The sequence below is a fragment of the Oryx dammah genome, unplaced genomic scaffold (genome assembly GCF_014754425.2).
Source record: "Oryx dammah isolate SB20612 unplaced genomic scaffold, SCBI_Odam_1.1 HiC_scaffold_18, whole genome shotgun sequence".
Classification (NCBI taxonomy): domain Eukaryota; kingdom Metazoa; phylum Chordata; class Mammalia; order Artiodactyla; family Bovidae; genus Oryx; species Oryx dammah.
In genome coordinates this window covers 75,699,650-75,714,851 of record NW_024070202.1, presented here as the reverse complement: position 1 = coordinate 75,714,851, position 15,202 = coordinate 75,699,650, and the positions used below count along the sequence as shown (strand labels likewise).

Below are 15,202 nucleotides of genomic sequence, written 5' to 3'. Positions count from 1 at the left end.
GTACTTTGGCCACCTCATGTGAAGAGTTGACTCATTGGAAAAGACTTTGATGCTGGCTGGATTGGGGGCAGGAGGAGAAGGGAACGGCAGAGGATGAGATGGCTGGATGGCATCACTGACTCAATGGAAACAAGTCTGAGTGAACTCCGGGAGTTGGTGATGGACAGGGAGGCCTGGCGTACTGCGATTCATGGGGTCGCAAAGAGTTGTACACGACTGAGCCACTGAACTGAACTGAACTGAACTGAACCAACAAACTTAAAGCTCAACTTTCAAAAACGAAGATTATGGCATCTAGTCCCATCACTTCATGGGAAATAGATGGGGAAACAGTGGAAACAGTGTCATATTTTATTTTAGGGGGCTCCAAAATCTCTGAAGATGGTGACTGCGGCCACGAAATTAAAAGACGCTTACTCCTTGGAAGAAAAGTTATGACCAACCTAGATAGCATATTCAAAAGCAGAGACATTACTTTGCCAACAAAAGTCCGTCTAGTCAAGGTTATGGTTTTTCCAGTGGTCATGTATGGATGTGAGAGTTGGACTGTGAAGAAGGCTGAGCACCAATGAATTGATGCTTTTGAACTGTGGTGTTGGAAAAGACTCTTGAAAGTCCCTTGGACTGCAAGGAGATCCAACCAGTTAATTCTGAAGGAGATCAGCCCTGGGATTTCTTTGGAAGGAATGATGCTAAAACTGAAACTCCAGTAGTTTGGCCACCTCATGCGAAGAGTTTACTCATTGGAAAAGACTCTGATGCAGGGAGGGATTGGGGACAGGAGGAGAAGGGAACAACAGAGGATGAGATGGCTGGATGGCATCACGGACTTGATGGACGTGAGTCTGAGTGAACTCCGGGAGTTGGTGATGGACAGCGAGGCCTGGCGTGCTGTGAATCATGGGGTCGCAAAGAGTCAGACACGACTGAGCGACTGAACTAAACTGAACCAACAAACCTAGATTGCCTCAAATAATTCTCCATCTTGGGTCCTGTCACGAAAATCTATATGTTTGAATGAATATATCACTTATGCAAAACCTGAAGAGCTGGAAGACTAGACATAGTGTCTCCTGTAATCAGAGGCTATGTTTGTAGGTACTTTCCTTCAGGATGCCCTTAGCTGAGGATGTTATTTTAATGGAATAAAGTTTGAATGGCTCAAAAGCACTTAATTTAGGGTGTTTAGCCTGTCTCTTCAACCCAGGATCTTGGGATGACTGGAAGGAAGGGATTCAGCCTTGAGTTTGTTTCAGTTTGTGACTCTCAGGAATGTAAGACACCTGAGATCAGATGGCTGGCAACTATCTTTTGGGTTGCCTTCTGGAAGCCCAGGTAACCCAAGAAAGCATCGTGAGTTGAGTCCTTCCTCTGTATGTGATACTTGATTTCTCAAGAAAGAAGAAGGAGAGAGGAAAAGAGAAAGAAGAGCTGGAGAGAGGGAAAATCTAATCACATCATCCATCACATAAGAATATACCTATTACAATATCCAGCCCACAGTGGAGCAGAGTTTTCATCACTATTTGCTAAGAAGAAGGAAGACAGACACATTAAGATCTAGTTCCTGAAATTCATGTAATTCTAACTCTTGATCTATGAGTCTTGTGGAAAGAATGTGATTCATGCATGGGTACCTGGCCAGGTGGAGTTGGAAGCTGCATTGTCTGATTCCCAAATCTGGGCTCTTTCCACTACCTGGGTCTTTTCTCAATATGCTCCACTTGTCCTGAGACACCGCCACAGAGGGAGCCCTTGGTGTGCGTGAACGAAGCTCTTGGGCTTATATCAGACAAGTCTTCTGGGGTGCAACACTAAACCAGGGAGTGTTTGAATAGGCTTCTTTTCACCCCTATCAAAAATCTTCTCAAGTTTACAGCAGATGAGGTATTGCACTGGCCTCTGTCACCAATCTATTATATGATTTTTTTTCTATAAAATTATTTTGGAGATCTACACCTAAGGAACTGATGGTCTTCCCTAATGGTCAGATGGTAAAGAATCTGCTTGCAATGTGGGAGAACTGGGCTTGATCCCTGTGGTTGGCAAGATCCACTGAAGAAGGGAATGGCAATCCACTCCAGTATTCTTGCCTAAAGAGTTCCATGGACAGAGGAGCCTGGACAGAGGAGCCTAAAAATTCCCATGGACAGAGGGCTACAGTCCATGGGGTTGCAAAGAGTCAGACACAACTGAGCAACTAACTTTCACTTTCAAGAAACTGATAAATACCTGAAGTTTTGGTGATAATTGGGCTTCCCAAGTGGTGCAGTGGTAAACAGTCTGCCTGCTAATGGAGAAGATGCAAGAGACTCAGGTTTGATCCCTGGGTCAGGAAGATCCCCTGGAGGAGGAAATGGCAACCCACTCCAGTATTCTTGCCTGGAAAATCTCATGGACAGAAGAACCTGGTGGGCTAGAGTCAGTTCTTTGCATCAGGTGGCCAAAGATTATTTGTCTGTGGCCAAAAGGGTAAAACCCAAAGACCTGTCAAAATTGCACAAACCTTTCCATCAGGACACAAACACAAAAGTTAATATGTCTGGCAATTGTTTTCAAACTATGACTTCTGACAACCATCTATACTTGCCCCTGCCTTGTGTTAGTGGTTCCCATATTTAGATTGTGTCTCAGGATCTTCTGCTGAGCTTCAAACCCACAGACCCAAAGGCTTATTGAAAATCTCTCATGAGATGCATGGGCCCATCAAGAGCAACACTTTCAAACTGAGTTCATTATCTTCTCTCTTCCACATTCCCAGCATCCCACCATCTGCTTACCAAAACACAAAACAATCTAGTGGGCAGTAACACAGTAATCAGACTCCTTACCCTGAAGGAAGCAATGACTACTCTGGGTGTAAAGTCCTGCCAAGCCACCCCACACTTTGTCCCTGGGAGCTGGACCTTCCTTGAACAACATAGCTCTGGACACAAAGAGACAAATGTCACAAGATGGATAAGCAGAGGGGCATTAAGGAGCCTAGTGCTTTCTTAGTACTGAACACAAAACCATTCTCCACTGATGGTCATTTGGATTATTCCCAAGGCTTATGGTTTACAGACAATGTCACATCAGTGCTGCTGTGGGCAAGACTCACTGCGGGATGTCTCTATGAGCCTGATGTAGGGTATGTGCCCTTCAAACTTCCTGGATAGTTCTAAATTGCTCTCCAAAGCTGGACCACTTTATGGGCCCTCAAGCAAGAAGAATAAGTGCCCATATGTTCAGCAGCATTTGGTAGTATCACATTTTTGTATTTCTGTCTGATTTGTGGGGAAAGATTTCCAAACACTGGTTGAGTTTCTATGTCCCTGGTTACTAGAAAAACTGAGGATCTTTTAGAAGTTGATCAGTTTATTATATATGTTGCAAATATTTTTCCCCAACTGGTTGGTACATACATACTGGTACATACTACATACTACTTTTCACTTTCTTAACAGGGTATTTTTCGAAAAGTATAAGTTTTTGGTCTAGACTAAATTTCCCTTCTCTTTCTTTATGAGTTCTGCTTTTTATACTTGAACTAAGGCATCCTTTCCACTATAGAAGATCATGAAATATATTATATGCACTCTGTGAAAGCTTTTAGTGTGTAAAAAATCTTTGACTTCATGAATCTTTCTTACATATAAAACTTCATGTTCAAAATTTTTGTTTTTCCCAGTAAATGTACCTGATTGCAGTTTAAAAAAGTCTAACATCAAATTCAATTATAACCAATTTAATTTATAAAATCTCTTTTTCTTGATTCTGTTTCATTGATTCATGCATCAGTCTCCACATGTATCAATTAACCTTATTATGGCCTCATATCAGATTAAGTCCACCTTCCTTGTTCAACCTTTTTTTAAAGTTTAGCTCTCTTCTAGGCATTTTGCTATTCTAAGTATGTTTTAGAATGCATGTATACTGATTCTGGATCATAGGTGGATTTTTGTTGCTGTTGTTGTTTAGCTGCTAAGTTTGGTCAGGCTCTTTTGCAGTCCCATGGATCTGTAGACTGCCAGGCTCCTCTGTCCATAAAATTTCCCAGGTAAGAATACTGGAGTGAGTTGCCATTTCCTCCTCCAGGATATCTTCCCAGCTCAGGTATCAAACCCTGGTCTCTTGCACTGTCAGGAGGATTCTTTACCACTGAGTCACCAGGGAAGCCCTTTACAAATGAATTAGGCACCAGCAATATCTTTGTAACTTTGGCTCTTACTGTACTTGAATATGGACTGTCATGATATTAAAAATATTCCTCGATATACTTAGCAACATATTATCAATTTTCTCTGTAATGTTTTTGCAAACTCTGTGTTGCCTTATTTGTGGTTTAACTCACAGTTCTCTTTCCATTATAAGTGATGCCTTCTTGCTCCCTCATTGTATTATGTTGATCTTATGTTCTGTAACCCTGATGAAATTTCTCTCAGTGATATTGGTTCCTAGATTAATACCCCTATCTGAGCCTTAGTTTAATTTCTTCTACTATAAGTCAGGATGCATGCATGCTCAGTTGCTTTAGTCATGTCTGACTCTTTGTGACCCTATAGACTGTAGTCTGCCAGGCTCCTCCATTCATGGGATTCTCCAGGCAAGAATATTGAAGTGGGTTGCCATGCCCTCCTCTAAGGGATCTTCCCAACCCAATGATCAAACCTGCATCTCCTGCATTGAAGGCAGATTCTTTGTCCACTGAGTCACTTGGGTAAGTCATGATAAAGCACCTATACCTTAAGATATACTGAATATTAACTGCAATAACTTAAAGTCACTAGGGTTGGCATATAATTAGTGTCTCTGAGTGAAGTGAAAGTTGCTCAGTCATGTCCAACTCTTTGTGACCCCCATGGACTATACAGTCCATGGAATTCTCCAGGCCAGAATACTGGAGTGGGTAGCCATCCCCTTCTCCAGGGGATCTTCCCAACTCAGGGATCAAACCCAGATCTCCCTCATTGCAGGTGGATTCTTTACCAGCTGAGCCACAAGGGAAGCCCAAGAAACTAGAGTGGGTAGTCTAACCATTCTCCAGCTAATCTTCCTGACCCAGGAATTGAACCAAGGTCTCCTGCATTGCAGGTGAATTCTTTACCAACTGAGCTATCAGGGAAGACCCCTAATTAGTGTCTGGTGAGTACTAATTCATTCCTTTTAATTCCTCTTTCTAGCTGATGAAATAACAAATGCAAAATATTTTTTATCAACTCCTATTTTCATATTTTCTTCCTGCCTAAAATTCATTTTATGTAAGTAGGTAGTCTCTTTTATCTATTGACATGCCTAAGGCCTGGAACAGTTGTAACTGAGCAGGACACTATGAGACTTTCCCAGAATAGACACCCCCCTCCATGTCTTCTGCCCTGTCTTTGGTCTGTAGAAACACTTTAGAAAGAATAAATTTAATCAGGTAAGTGATAAAATGCAGATTGGAAAACAGTCAAGCAAGACAAGATAATACTTTGGCCATTAAAGAAAATCAAGGACTTTAATTCTTACTCAAAGACTATAGGTCATATTCTAAGCTATGTCTTTTGAGCTGTTTTGCAGATATTGAAACCCACAATAGGTGGAATAACTTAACTGTGCTGCCCAGAAACATGTAGGCCCCAGACAGGTTGGAACCAGAAGGCTGATGATGCTGACACCCAATTACTTCACCACCAACCAATCAGAAGAATGTCCACAAGCTAACCATGCCCTGCACTGTAAGACTCCTCACTACCCCTTCCAGGGTGGGTCACACAGTCTTGAGTGCATTAGCCTGCTGTGCCTCCCTTTGCTTGGCAAAGCAATGAAAAGCTACTGTTTTCTATTTCATCCAAAACTATGTCTCTGCATTTCTATTTGGCACTGGTGAACAGAGGCCAAGTTTCAGCAACATAGGCTCTAGCACTTAGTCGACATTCAAAAGATAAAGCTGGAATAAAGTAATTAATGAAATAAAACAAATAGTAATAGAGAAGGTTGTATTTTTCCACAATAGCCATCAAACAGAGTTTGCTATTTTGACCAATTACTCTTAGTGCAACATCTTTAGGTCCTATTACGGTTAGCCAGGTTGTTCTGAGGCAGTGTCTTTCAGTAAAATAATCTCCCCGATCCATAAATGTTCTTCTTACTGGACATTTCTTCTGTGAAGATCTTCCTCTTACTTCACATTTATTATCACTCTCTGGGTCCTCCACAGCCAATTACGCACACAACCCTTGGACTGTCTCCTATTGTCTGTTATTTTAAACCGAGGTTTCCCAGCTGGACTGTTAGCCCCTCAATATGTGTCTTCAATGTTCCTCCCAGTGTCACTGAGCTTCCCAGTCTCAGAAAAATATTCTCTCTGACTAAGTAGTCCACTCTTATCCCTAATATCTGTTGAATGTATGGGTGAATTAGGAATTGAATTCAGTTCACTTGTTCAGTTCAGCTCAGTCTTGTCCAACTCTTTGCAACCCTGTGGACTGCAGCACGCCAGGCCTCCCTGTCCATCACCAACTCCCGGAGTTTACCCAAACTCATGTCCCTTGAGTTGGTGATGCCATCCAACCATCTTATCCTCTGTCATCCCCTTCTCCTCCCGCCTTCAATCTTTCCCAGTATCAGGGTCTTTTCAAATGAATCAGTTCTTCATATCAGGTGGCTAAAGTATTGGAGTTTCAGCTCCTGCATCAGTCCTTCCAATGAATATTCAGGACCCATCTCCTTGCTCCAAGGGACTCTCAAGAGTCTTTTCCAACACCACAGTTCAAAATCATCAATTCTTTGGCACTCAGCTTTCTTTATAGTCCAACTCTCACATCCATAGATGACTACTGGAAAAACCATAGCTTTGACTAGATGGTGCTTTGTTGGCAAAGTAATGTCTCTGCTTTTTAATATGCTGTCTAGGTTGGTCATAACGTTTCTTCCAAGGAACAAGCGTCTTTTAATTTCATAGCTGCAGTCAACATCTGCAGTGATTTTGGAGCCCAGAAAAATAAAGTCTGACACTGTTTCCACTGTTTTCCCATCTATTTCCCAAGAAGTGATGGGACCAGATGCCATGATCTTAATTTTCTGAATGTTGAGTTTTAAGCCAACTTTTGCACTCTCCTCTTTCACTGTCATCAAGAAGCTCTTTAGTTTTTCACTTTCTGCCATAAGGGTGGTGTTATCTACATATATGAGGTTTTTTATATTTCTCCTGGCAATCTTGATTCCAGCTTGTGCTTCATCCAGTCCAGCATTTTGCATGATGTACTCTGTATATACGTTAAATAAGCAGGGTGACGATATACAGCCTGGACGTACTCCTTTTCCTATTTGGAACCAGTCTGTTGTTCCATGTCCAGTTCTAACTGTTGCTTCCTGACCTGCATACAGATTTCTTAAGAGGCAGGTCAGGTGGTTTGGTATTCCCATCTCTTTCAGAATTTTCCACAGTTTATTGTGATCCACACAGTCAAAGGCTTTGGTATAGTTAATAAAGCAGAAGTAGATGTTTTTCTGGAACTCTCTTGCTTTTTCAATGATCCAACAAATGTTAGCAATTTGATCTCTGGTTCCTCTGCCTGTTCTAAAACCAGCTTGAATATCTGGAAGTTCACTGTTCATATACTGTTGAAGCCTGGTTTGGAGAATTTTGAGCATTATTTTGCTAGCTGTGAGATGAGTGCAATTGTGTGGTAGTTTGAGCATTCTTTGGCATTGCCTTTCTTTGGGATTGGAATGAAAATTGACCTTTTCCAGTCCTGTGATCACTGCTGAGTTTTCCACATTTGCTGGCATATTGAGTGCAGCACTTTCACAGCATCATCTTTTAGGATTTGAAATAGCTCAACTGGGATTCCATCACCTCCACTAGCTTTACTTGTAGTGATGCTTCCTAAGGTCCACTTGACTTCACATTCTAGGATGTCTGGCTTTAGGTGAGTGATTACACCATCATGATTATCTGGGTCATGAAGATCTTTTTTGTATAGTTCTTCTGTGTAGCTACTGAAGACCCTGAAAAATTACATATGATCTAGAAATGCTAAACTTCATGCTTCTTTAAGGTAACAAATTTAAAAGAATTTTAGAAGCGATTTTGTTTGATATAGAGAAGGGGGCAGAGACTGTTCTTCTCAGGAGCAAGAGAAGGGGTGAATATTTCCTATATTTCTCTCTGAACTTGGCTTCTTACTTTATCTCATCTTTGCTCAGAAATAAAACCCTCCATTGACTCCTATGACTCAGGGTGCAGTCTCCAGGATCCTCCTAGCTCACAACACTTACTCTGTGCACCAAGACACCCCCCACCCCCAGTCTGTGATGTCCTGGAGGACATGTTCTGTATTTATTTTGTCTCTAAAATCCCTGCAGTTACTGCTGCTGCTGCTGGTCCCTGACAAATTACAGATGATCTAGAAATGCTAAACTTCATGCTTCTTTAAGATAATGAATTTAACAGAATTCCAGAAGCACTCTTGGATGATATAGAGAAGGGGGAAGAGACTTTTCTTCTCAGGAGCGAGAGAAGGAAGATGGGAGGTGTTTTGGAGGATCCTCAACACAAAGCATGCTAATGACAGCAAGCTACCATACTCATTCTGGGGAAAGCCAGCTGAGGCCTGCATGTGCATCTGGGAGCAATTTGACACATAGCACAAAACCAGAAACTCAGCGTTTATTTTTATTTTCCATCTGTTTTATGTACATTGTTAATGCACACATCTGTGAGGGAGGGAAAAAAGATAAACATATTATGGCCTCCAAATAAGATAAATATGGAAATAATTTTTGCTAACTATACACAACTTAAAGGTCTCAGTTTCATGCTGTGCTTTATTATATATTATACGTACATGCCTTACTGCTTATAGTTGGAATCTGCTACTTCCCAAGATACAGCCACAAAAATAGTTTTAGTATTCCTGCCTAGAGAATTCCATGGACAGAGGAGCCTAGCAGGCTACAGTCCAAGGGGTCACAAAGAGTCGGACATGACTGACTCTTTTTTTTTTTTCAAGTTTTCATTGATAATAGAGATTTGAAATTATTTTCCAATTCTTTTCAAGAATATTTTTTCTTTTATTTTTCAGTTCAGTCACTCAGTCATGTCTGACTCTTTGAGACCCCATGGACTGCAGCCCACCAGGCTTCCTTGTCCATTGCCAACTCCTAGAACTTGCTCAAACTCATGTCCATCAAGTCAGTGATGCCAACCAACCAATTCATCCTCTGCCATCTCCTTCTCCTGTCTTCAGTTTTTCCCAGCATCAGTTTTTTCCAGAGCTGATCAGTTCTTTGCATCAAGTGGCCAAAGTATTAGAGATATCAGTAAAGAGATATCTTTATTTAAATTGTTGATGCTGGTCATTTGCTAGTTTTCTAAACTAGTGAATGTACAAAAAAATAAGAAAAAATTCATTTTCATGATAAAAATGCTTTTATTAAAAAACCTAAATAACACAGTCTAATAATATTATTGTGTCCTTTATAATTTTTAATAGGTGTAAGGAAACATTTAACAACAGAGTCTTAAATTAACCAAAGTATTTTGCAAGGATTTGATTATTTACAGGATTTTTTTCTTCCTCTAAATTTGTAACAACAAAATAAATGTGGTTAGACTTCAGAAGCCTTAGGCAACATCTATTGTTTCACGAGAAAAATCTGTGTGTCCCAGAGTCCCATGGATCACCCCATGTGTGAATAATAACAACTGGCTATATTTGGAAATTGAAATGCTTCCATCTGTAACTGTGCTAGAGGGACTTCCTCTGAAAATTGGAAACTAGACATGGCATCTTTTCCTATTCAAAATCCTTCTAGGTGGTTGATGACAGAGTTTTAAAGTTGAATTATTTAACATGTACAAGTTTAAAAACTGTCTAGAAAGACAAAATGTTAGGACAGTTTTCATTTTCTTCTTTAGTTGTTCGGGTATGGACCCTGTCACCATGGAGCCTACTTGCTCAGGAAAGCCAAACTCCTTCTCAGCCTCTGGGGCAGGATGAAACTTAATGTAAGTCACCCTGCCCCTCATTAGAGGGCTTGGGAATCTTTTTGCAAACCAACCGAAGCCAAATAAATGCAAAAGCATATTTTTCATGGCCTCTAGGAAAATTGTTCTTTGGTTCTTTCCCCTCCCCTCCCACTCTCTGGCCTTGCTTCCTCTCCTCTCTTGTCCTGTCCTCCTGTCCCTTCCCTTTTCTCCTCCTTCTCTTTCCCCTTCTCTCCACATGCTGTCATGTAGCTATTTGGTTTAGTTCAGTCATTCAGTCGTGTCTGACTCTTTGCAACCACACGGATTGTAGCACGCCAGGTTTCCCTGTCCATCACCAACTCCCAGAGCTTACTCATATTCATGTCCATCAAGTCAGTGATACCATCCAACCACCTCATCCTCTCTCATCCCCTTTTACTCCTGCCTTCAATCTTTCCCAGCATCAGAGTCTTTTCTAGTGAGTTAGTTCTTCGCATCAGATGGCCAAGGTGCTGGAGTTTCAGCTTCAACATCAGTCTTTTTAATGAATATTCAGGACTGATTTCCTTTAGGATGGACTGGTTGGCTCTCCTTCCAGTCCAAGGGACTCTCAAGAGTCTTCTCCAACACCACAGTTCAAAAGCATCAATTCTTCGGCACTCAGCTTTCTTTATAGTCCAAATTTCACATCCATACATGACTACTGGACAAACCATAGCTTTGACTAGATGAAACTTTGTTGGCAAAGTAATGTCTCTGCTTTCTAATATGCTGCCTAGGTTGACCATGGCTTTCCTTCAAGGAGTAAGCATCTTTTCATTTCATGGCTGCAGTCACCATCTGCCGTGATTTTGGAGCCCAAAAAGATAATGTTTCTCACTGTTTCCACCTTTTCCCCATCTATTTGCCATGAAGTGATTGGACTGGATGCCATGATCTTAGTTTTCTGAATGTTGAGCTTTAAGCCAACTTTTTCACTCTCCTCTTTCACTTTCATCAAGAGGCTCTATAGTTCCTCTTCACTTTCATTCATAAAGGTGGTGTCATCTGCATATCTGAGGTTATTGATATTTCTGCTGGCAACCTTGATTTCAGCTTGTGTTTCATCCAATCCAGCATTTCACATGATGACTGTGCATTTAAGTTAAGTAAGCAAGGTGAGAATATACAGCCATGATATACTCCTTTCTCATTTTGGAATTAGTCTATTGCTCCATGTCTGGTTCTAATTGCTGCTTCTTGACCTGCATACAGATTTCTTAGGAGGCAGGTCAGGTGGCCTGGTATTCCCATCTATTTAAGAATTTTCCAGTTTGTTGTGATCCACACAATCAAAGGCTTTAGTGTAATCAGTGAAGGAGAAGTAGATGATTTTATGGATCTCTCTTGCTTTTTCAATGATCCAGTGGATATTGGCAGTTTTATCTCTGGTTCTAAATCCAGCATGAACATCTGGAATTTCATGGTTCACGTACTGTTGAAGCCTAACTTGGAGAATTTTGACCATTACTTTGCTAGTGTGTGTGAGATGAGCAAAATTGTGTGGTAGTTTGAACATTCTTTGGCATTGTCTTTCTTTGGGATTGGAATGAAAACTGACCTTTCCCAGTCCTGTGGCCACTGCTGAGTTTTCCAAATTTGCTGGCATATTAAATGCAGCACTTTCACAGCCTCATCTTTTAGGATTTGGAATAGCTCAACTGGAATCCTATCACCTCCACTAACTTTGTTCATAGTAATGCTTCCTCATGATTCTGACAAGACTCACAGATGACTCTTGCTTGCCTGCCTTAAAATCCTCCTTTATTATTATTGATTGTTATCCCTATTGCAATTACTTGAATACAATCATCTCCTAATTTCTGGCACAGTTTACCTTCACACTAACATCCTGAATGTTTCCACCACATTCCTAAAAGCAGCAGTACTTTGGCACATGGTACAGTGCTTCAGTCTGTTCCACAACTAGAAGAAACAGGGTCTTTACTGCCCCTGGTCTGTATTCTCCATTCAGTTAGCTTGACATTTTATAGTTTACTATGAGAACATCTCCAAAGCCCATTTTTAAATACTTTTATTTATTTATTTGGCTACCTAGGCCTTAGTGATGGCACAAAGGATCTTTAATTATGGCATGTGAACTTTTAGTTGTGGCAACTGGGATCAAGTTCTCTGACCAGGGAACAAACCGTCTCCCTACTTTGGGAGCACAGAGTCTTAGCCACTGGACTAAGACTAGGGAAGTCTCAAAGCCCAATTTTAATTTCTATATCAACATTGGGGTTTTGAGTAGCAAGTGATAGAAACTGAAAGGCAAAAGATATTTATGAGTTTCCCATTTGGGAATCTAATATAGAGACTCCAGTTCTGACAGTGTGAATCTACTTTCTTGTCTTGAGTCTTGTCTTGGCTTTGCTTGAGTCTTGACTAGCAGAAAGATATTCTGTGTCACATTTGTAGAGGTAAACAAAGGCCAAGCAAATAAGAACTAGCAAAGGCTATTTATTCAGAACTCACTAAAGACCAAATTCTAGTAAGACAGAGTGGGATCTTAACCAAGCCAGATTATCAACTTGATTTTTTGGATGAAGTCTTTAGGATTCTCCATTAAGCTAGAAAGTGAGTGTGTTCATTTGGAGGCTGACATTTTTAATGTGAAATGAGAAGCAGTATGAATATATGAATGCTGAGTATCCTATATCCTAAGAAATGAGCTGCCTCCATAATCAGCAGGCCAAGAGGTCTGGACACTCCTGCCAGTGGGCTCTATCACTGTGATAACCAGACTCAATCATGCAAGTTGTACATGGCCTGAGAAGAGCAAGCTGAAGCCCCTCTCTGCTTGGATTTTCCCCTGGAGATGGGGGTTGTCCAGAAAAGTACACATTGATAAAATTTGGCAACAGATTGAAATGGAAAGATTCTAAATACTCTGGGAAAATGTTTCCTCTACAGAAATGAGGTATCACTTCACACTGGTCAGAATGGCCATCATCAAAAAGTTTACAAACAATACAAACTAAAGACAATGTGCAGCAAAGGGAGCCCTCCTACTGTCGGTGGGAATATAAGCTGGTGCAGTCATCATGAAGAACAATACGGGGGTTCTTCCAAAAGCTAAAAATAGAGCTACTGTATGGCCCATCAATCCAACTCCTGGACATATACTCAGAGAAAACCGTAAGTCAAAAAGATACATGCACCTCAACGTTCATTGCTGCACTATTTACAATAGTCGAGACACGGAAGAAAGCTAAATTTCCATTGACAAAGAAATGGATAAAGAAGATGTGGTACATATACACAATGGAATATAACTCAGCCTTAAAAAAGAATGAAATAATGCCATTTGCAGCAACATGGATAAACTTAAGATTATTATACTACATGAAGTAAGTCATACAAAGACAGATATGATATCAGATATGATACAAAGACAGATCATATGATATCACTTATCACTTTTAAAAAATGATACAAATGAATTTAGTAATGAAATAGACTGTCACAGACTTCAAAAAAAATTCATGGTTACCTAAGAGGAAAGAAGGGGGAGGAGGGATAAATTAGGAGATTGATAGGAACATATACACACTATTATATATAAAATAAATAATCAGCAATCACCTACTGTATAGCAGAGGAGTTCTACTCAATATTTTTTTTTAATAACTGAGATTTTATTGGTTGTTTTGAGGATCACTACACAGACATTTCAATTTGTACACAATTCTTAACATACGTACCAGAAATCCAAAATATCATGTAGTTGTGATTCTTAACAGTTATTCCAATGACTTTCCAGCTTAAAATTTGGAGCAAACTTTCCTTAACAGGATATCAAGTACCAATATCTTCAAATATTGATATGTTGTTACATCATAAGTCCCACTGATTCACAATTTAATATCATATACACTACATACCCAAACTGTCAATCGTTCACAGCACATTAACCAAGTTACTAGGAAAACTGGACTACCACGACCAAAGATGTTATAGTATAGTGCACAAAACTCTGACCAGGAGAGCCAAGATCAAAAAGTGGTTTGCTGTAGGAAATAATTCTACCAAAACAATATGGGAAGAGAATTAATTTAAAGTGTTCAAGACATTAAATGCACAACTGACTCCAAACTGCCATTTAGTATGCTTTTGTATTATAGGTTATAGGATATAAAAGCTACCCCCCATCTATGGAATGTTAAGCTGACACCCAAGACAATCAAAGCCTCCCGTATCCAATATCCCACTATTTTCTGGTTGTACCAAAAAATAAACAACCAGCAAATGATTTCACCTCTTAAAAAAAAGCATTTACACTTAAAAAATGGGATGAGGTGGGATTCCCTCCTTTTTAAAAATGTTTCTAGAGCTACTAAAAAACTTGCATTTACAAAATAGTTGATAAAAATATTCCTCTGGATTGTACAAGAAGGGAAACAGGGACCACTGACAGGACTCGGTGTGTGGTTATTAATCAGACTTGGCTTCTTTCTCTTCTGCTTCATCAGAGGCTGGGCTCTCCTCGTTTTTAGTCTCTCCATTTTCTGCAGGTAAGTCTTCTTTAGTCTCCTGGTTGGCCACTTCCGCCTGTTTTCCCTTTGCTCCTCTTTTCCCTTTTGTTTGCACTTTTTTGTCTGAAGATTTATCCTTTCCCGCCGCCTTTTTTGGCTTCGTTTCCACTTTTGCAGGAGCCGGTTTAGCTGACAACCTCGCCGATCTCTTGGGCTCCTCCTTCGCCGCCCCCTCGGCGGAGCTAACCTTCCTCTTGGGCATCGTGGCGACGGGGCGGGCGAGAGCCGGGTGCCTGAGGGCCGCGGCGCGCCGAGAGCCTTCGCGAAGCTGAGTAGCCTGACCGCAGCCGCTCCTCCCGCCCTCAATATTCTTAATAATCTATATGGGAAAGAATCTGAAAAAGAATGCATATGTGTATATGTATGTGCTTCCCTAGTGACTCGGTGGTAAAAAAATCCACCTGTCAATGCAGGATTTGAGGGCTCAATCCTGGGTCGGGAAGACCCCCTGGAGAAGAAAATGGCAATTCATTCCAGTACTCTTGCCTGGGAAAGCCCATGGACAGAGGACCTGGTGGGCTACAGTCCATGGGATTGCAAAGAGTTGGACATAGCTGAGTGACTAAATAACAACATATATATTTATAACTGAATCACTTTTCTGTATACCTGAAACTAACATAATGTTATAAACCAACTATGCTCCAATATAAAATAAAACTAAATGTAAGAAGATGGCCTCTCTTCT

At 40.6% G+C, this 15,202-nt stretch overlaps 1 protein-coding gene across 1 annotated transcript; it reads right to left on the bottom strand.

Moving 5' to 3' along the window:
• Positions 1-13,604: 13,604 nt before the first annotated feature.
• LOC120877470 (non-histone chromosomal protein HMG-14-like) lies at positions 13,605-14,815 on the bottom strand. Its single transcript, XM_040259793.1, has one exon. The coding sequence runs from the start codon at positions 14,714-14,716 to the stop codon at positions 14,414-14,416; it is 303 nt and encodes a 100-aa protein (XP_040115727.1). The 5' UTR covers positions 14,717-14,815; the 3' UTR covers positions 13,605-14,413.
• Positions 14,816-15,202: the final 387 nt, after the last annotated feature.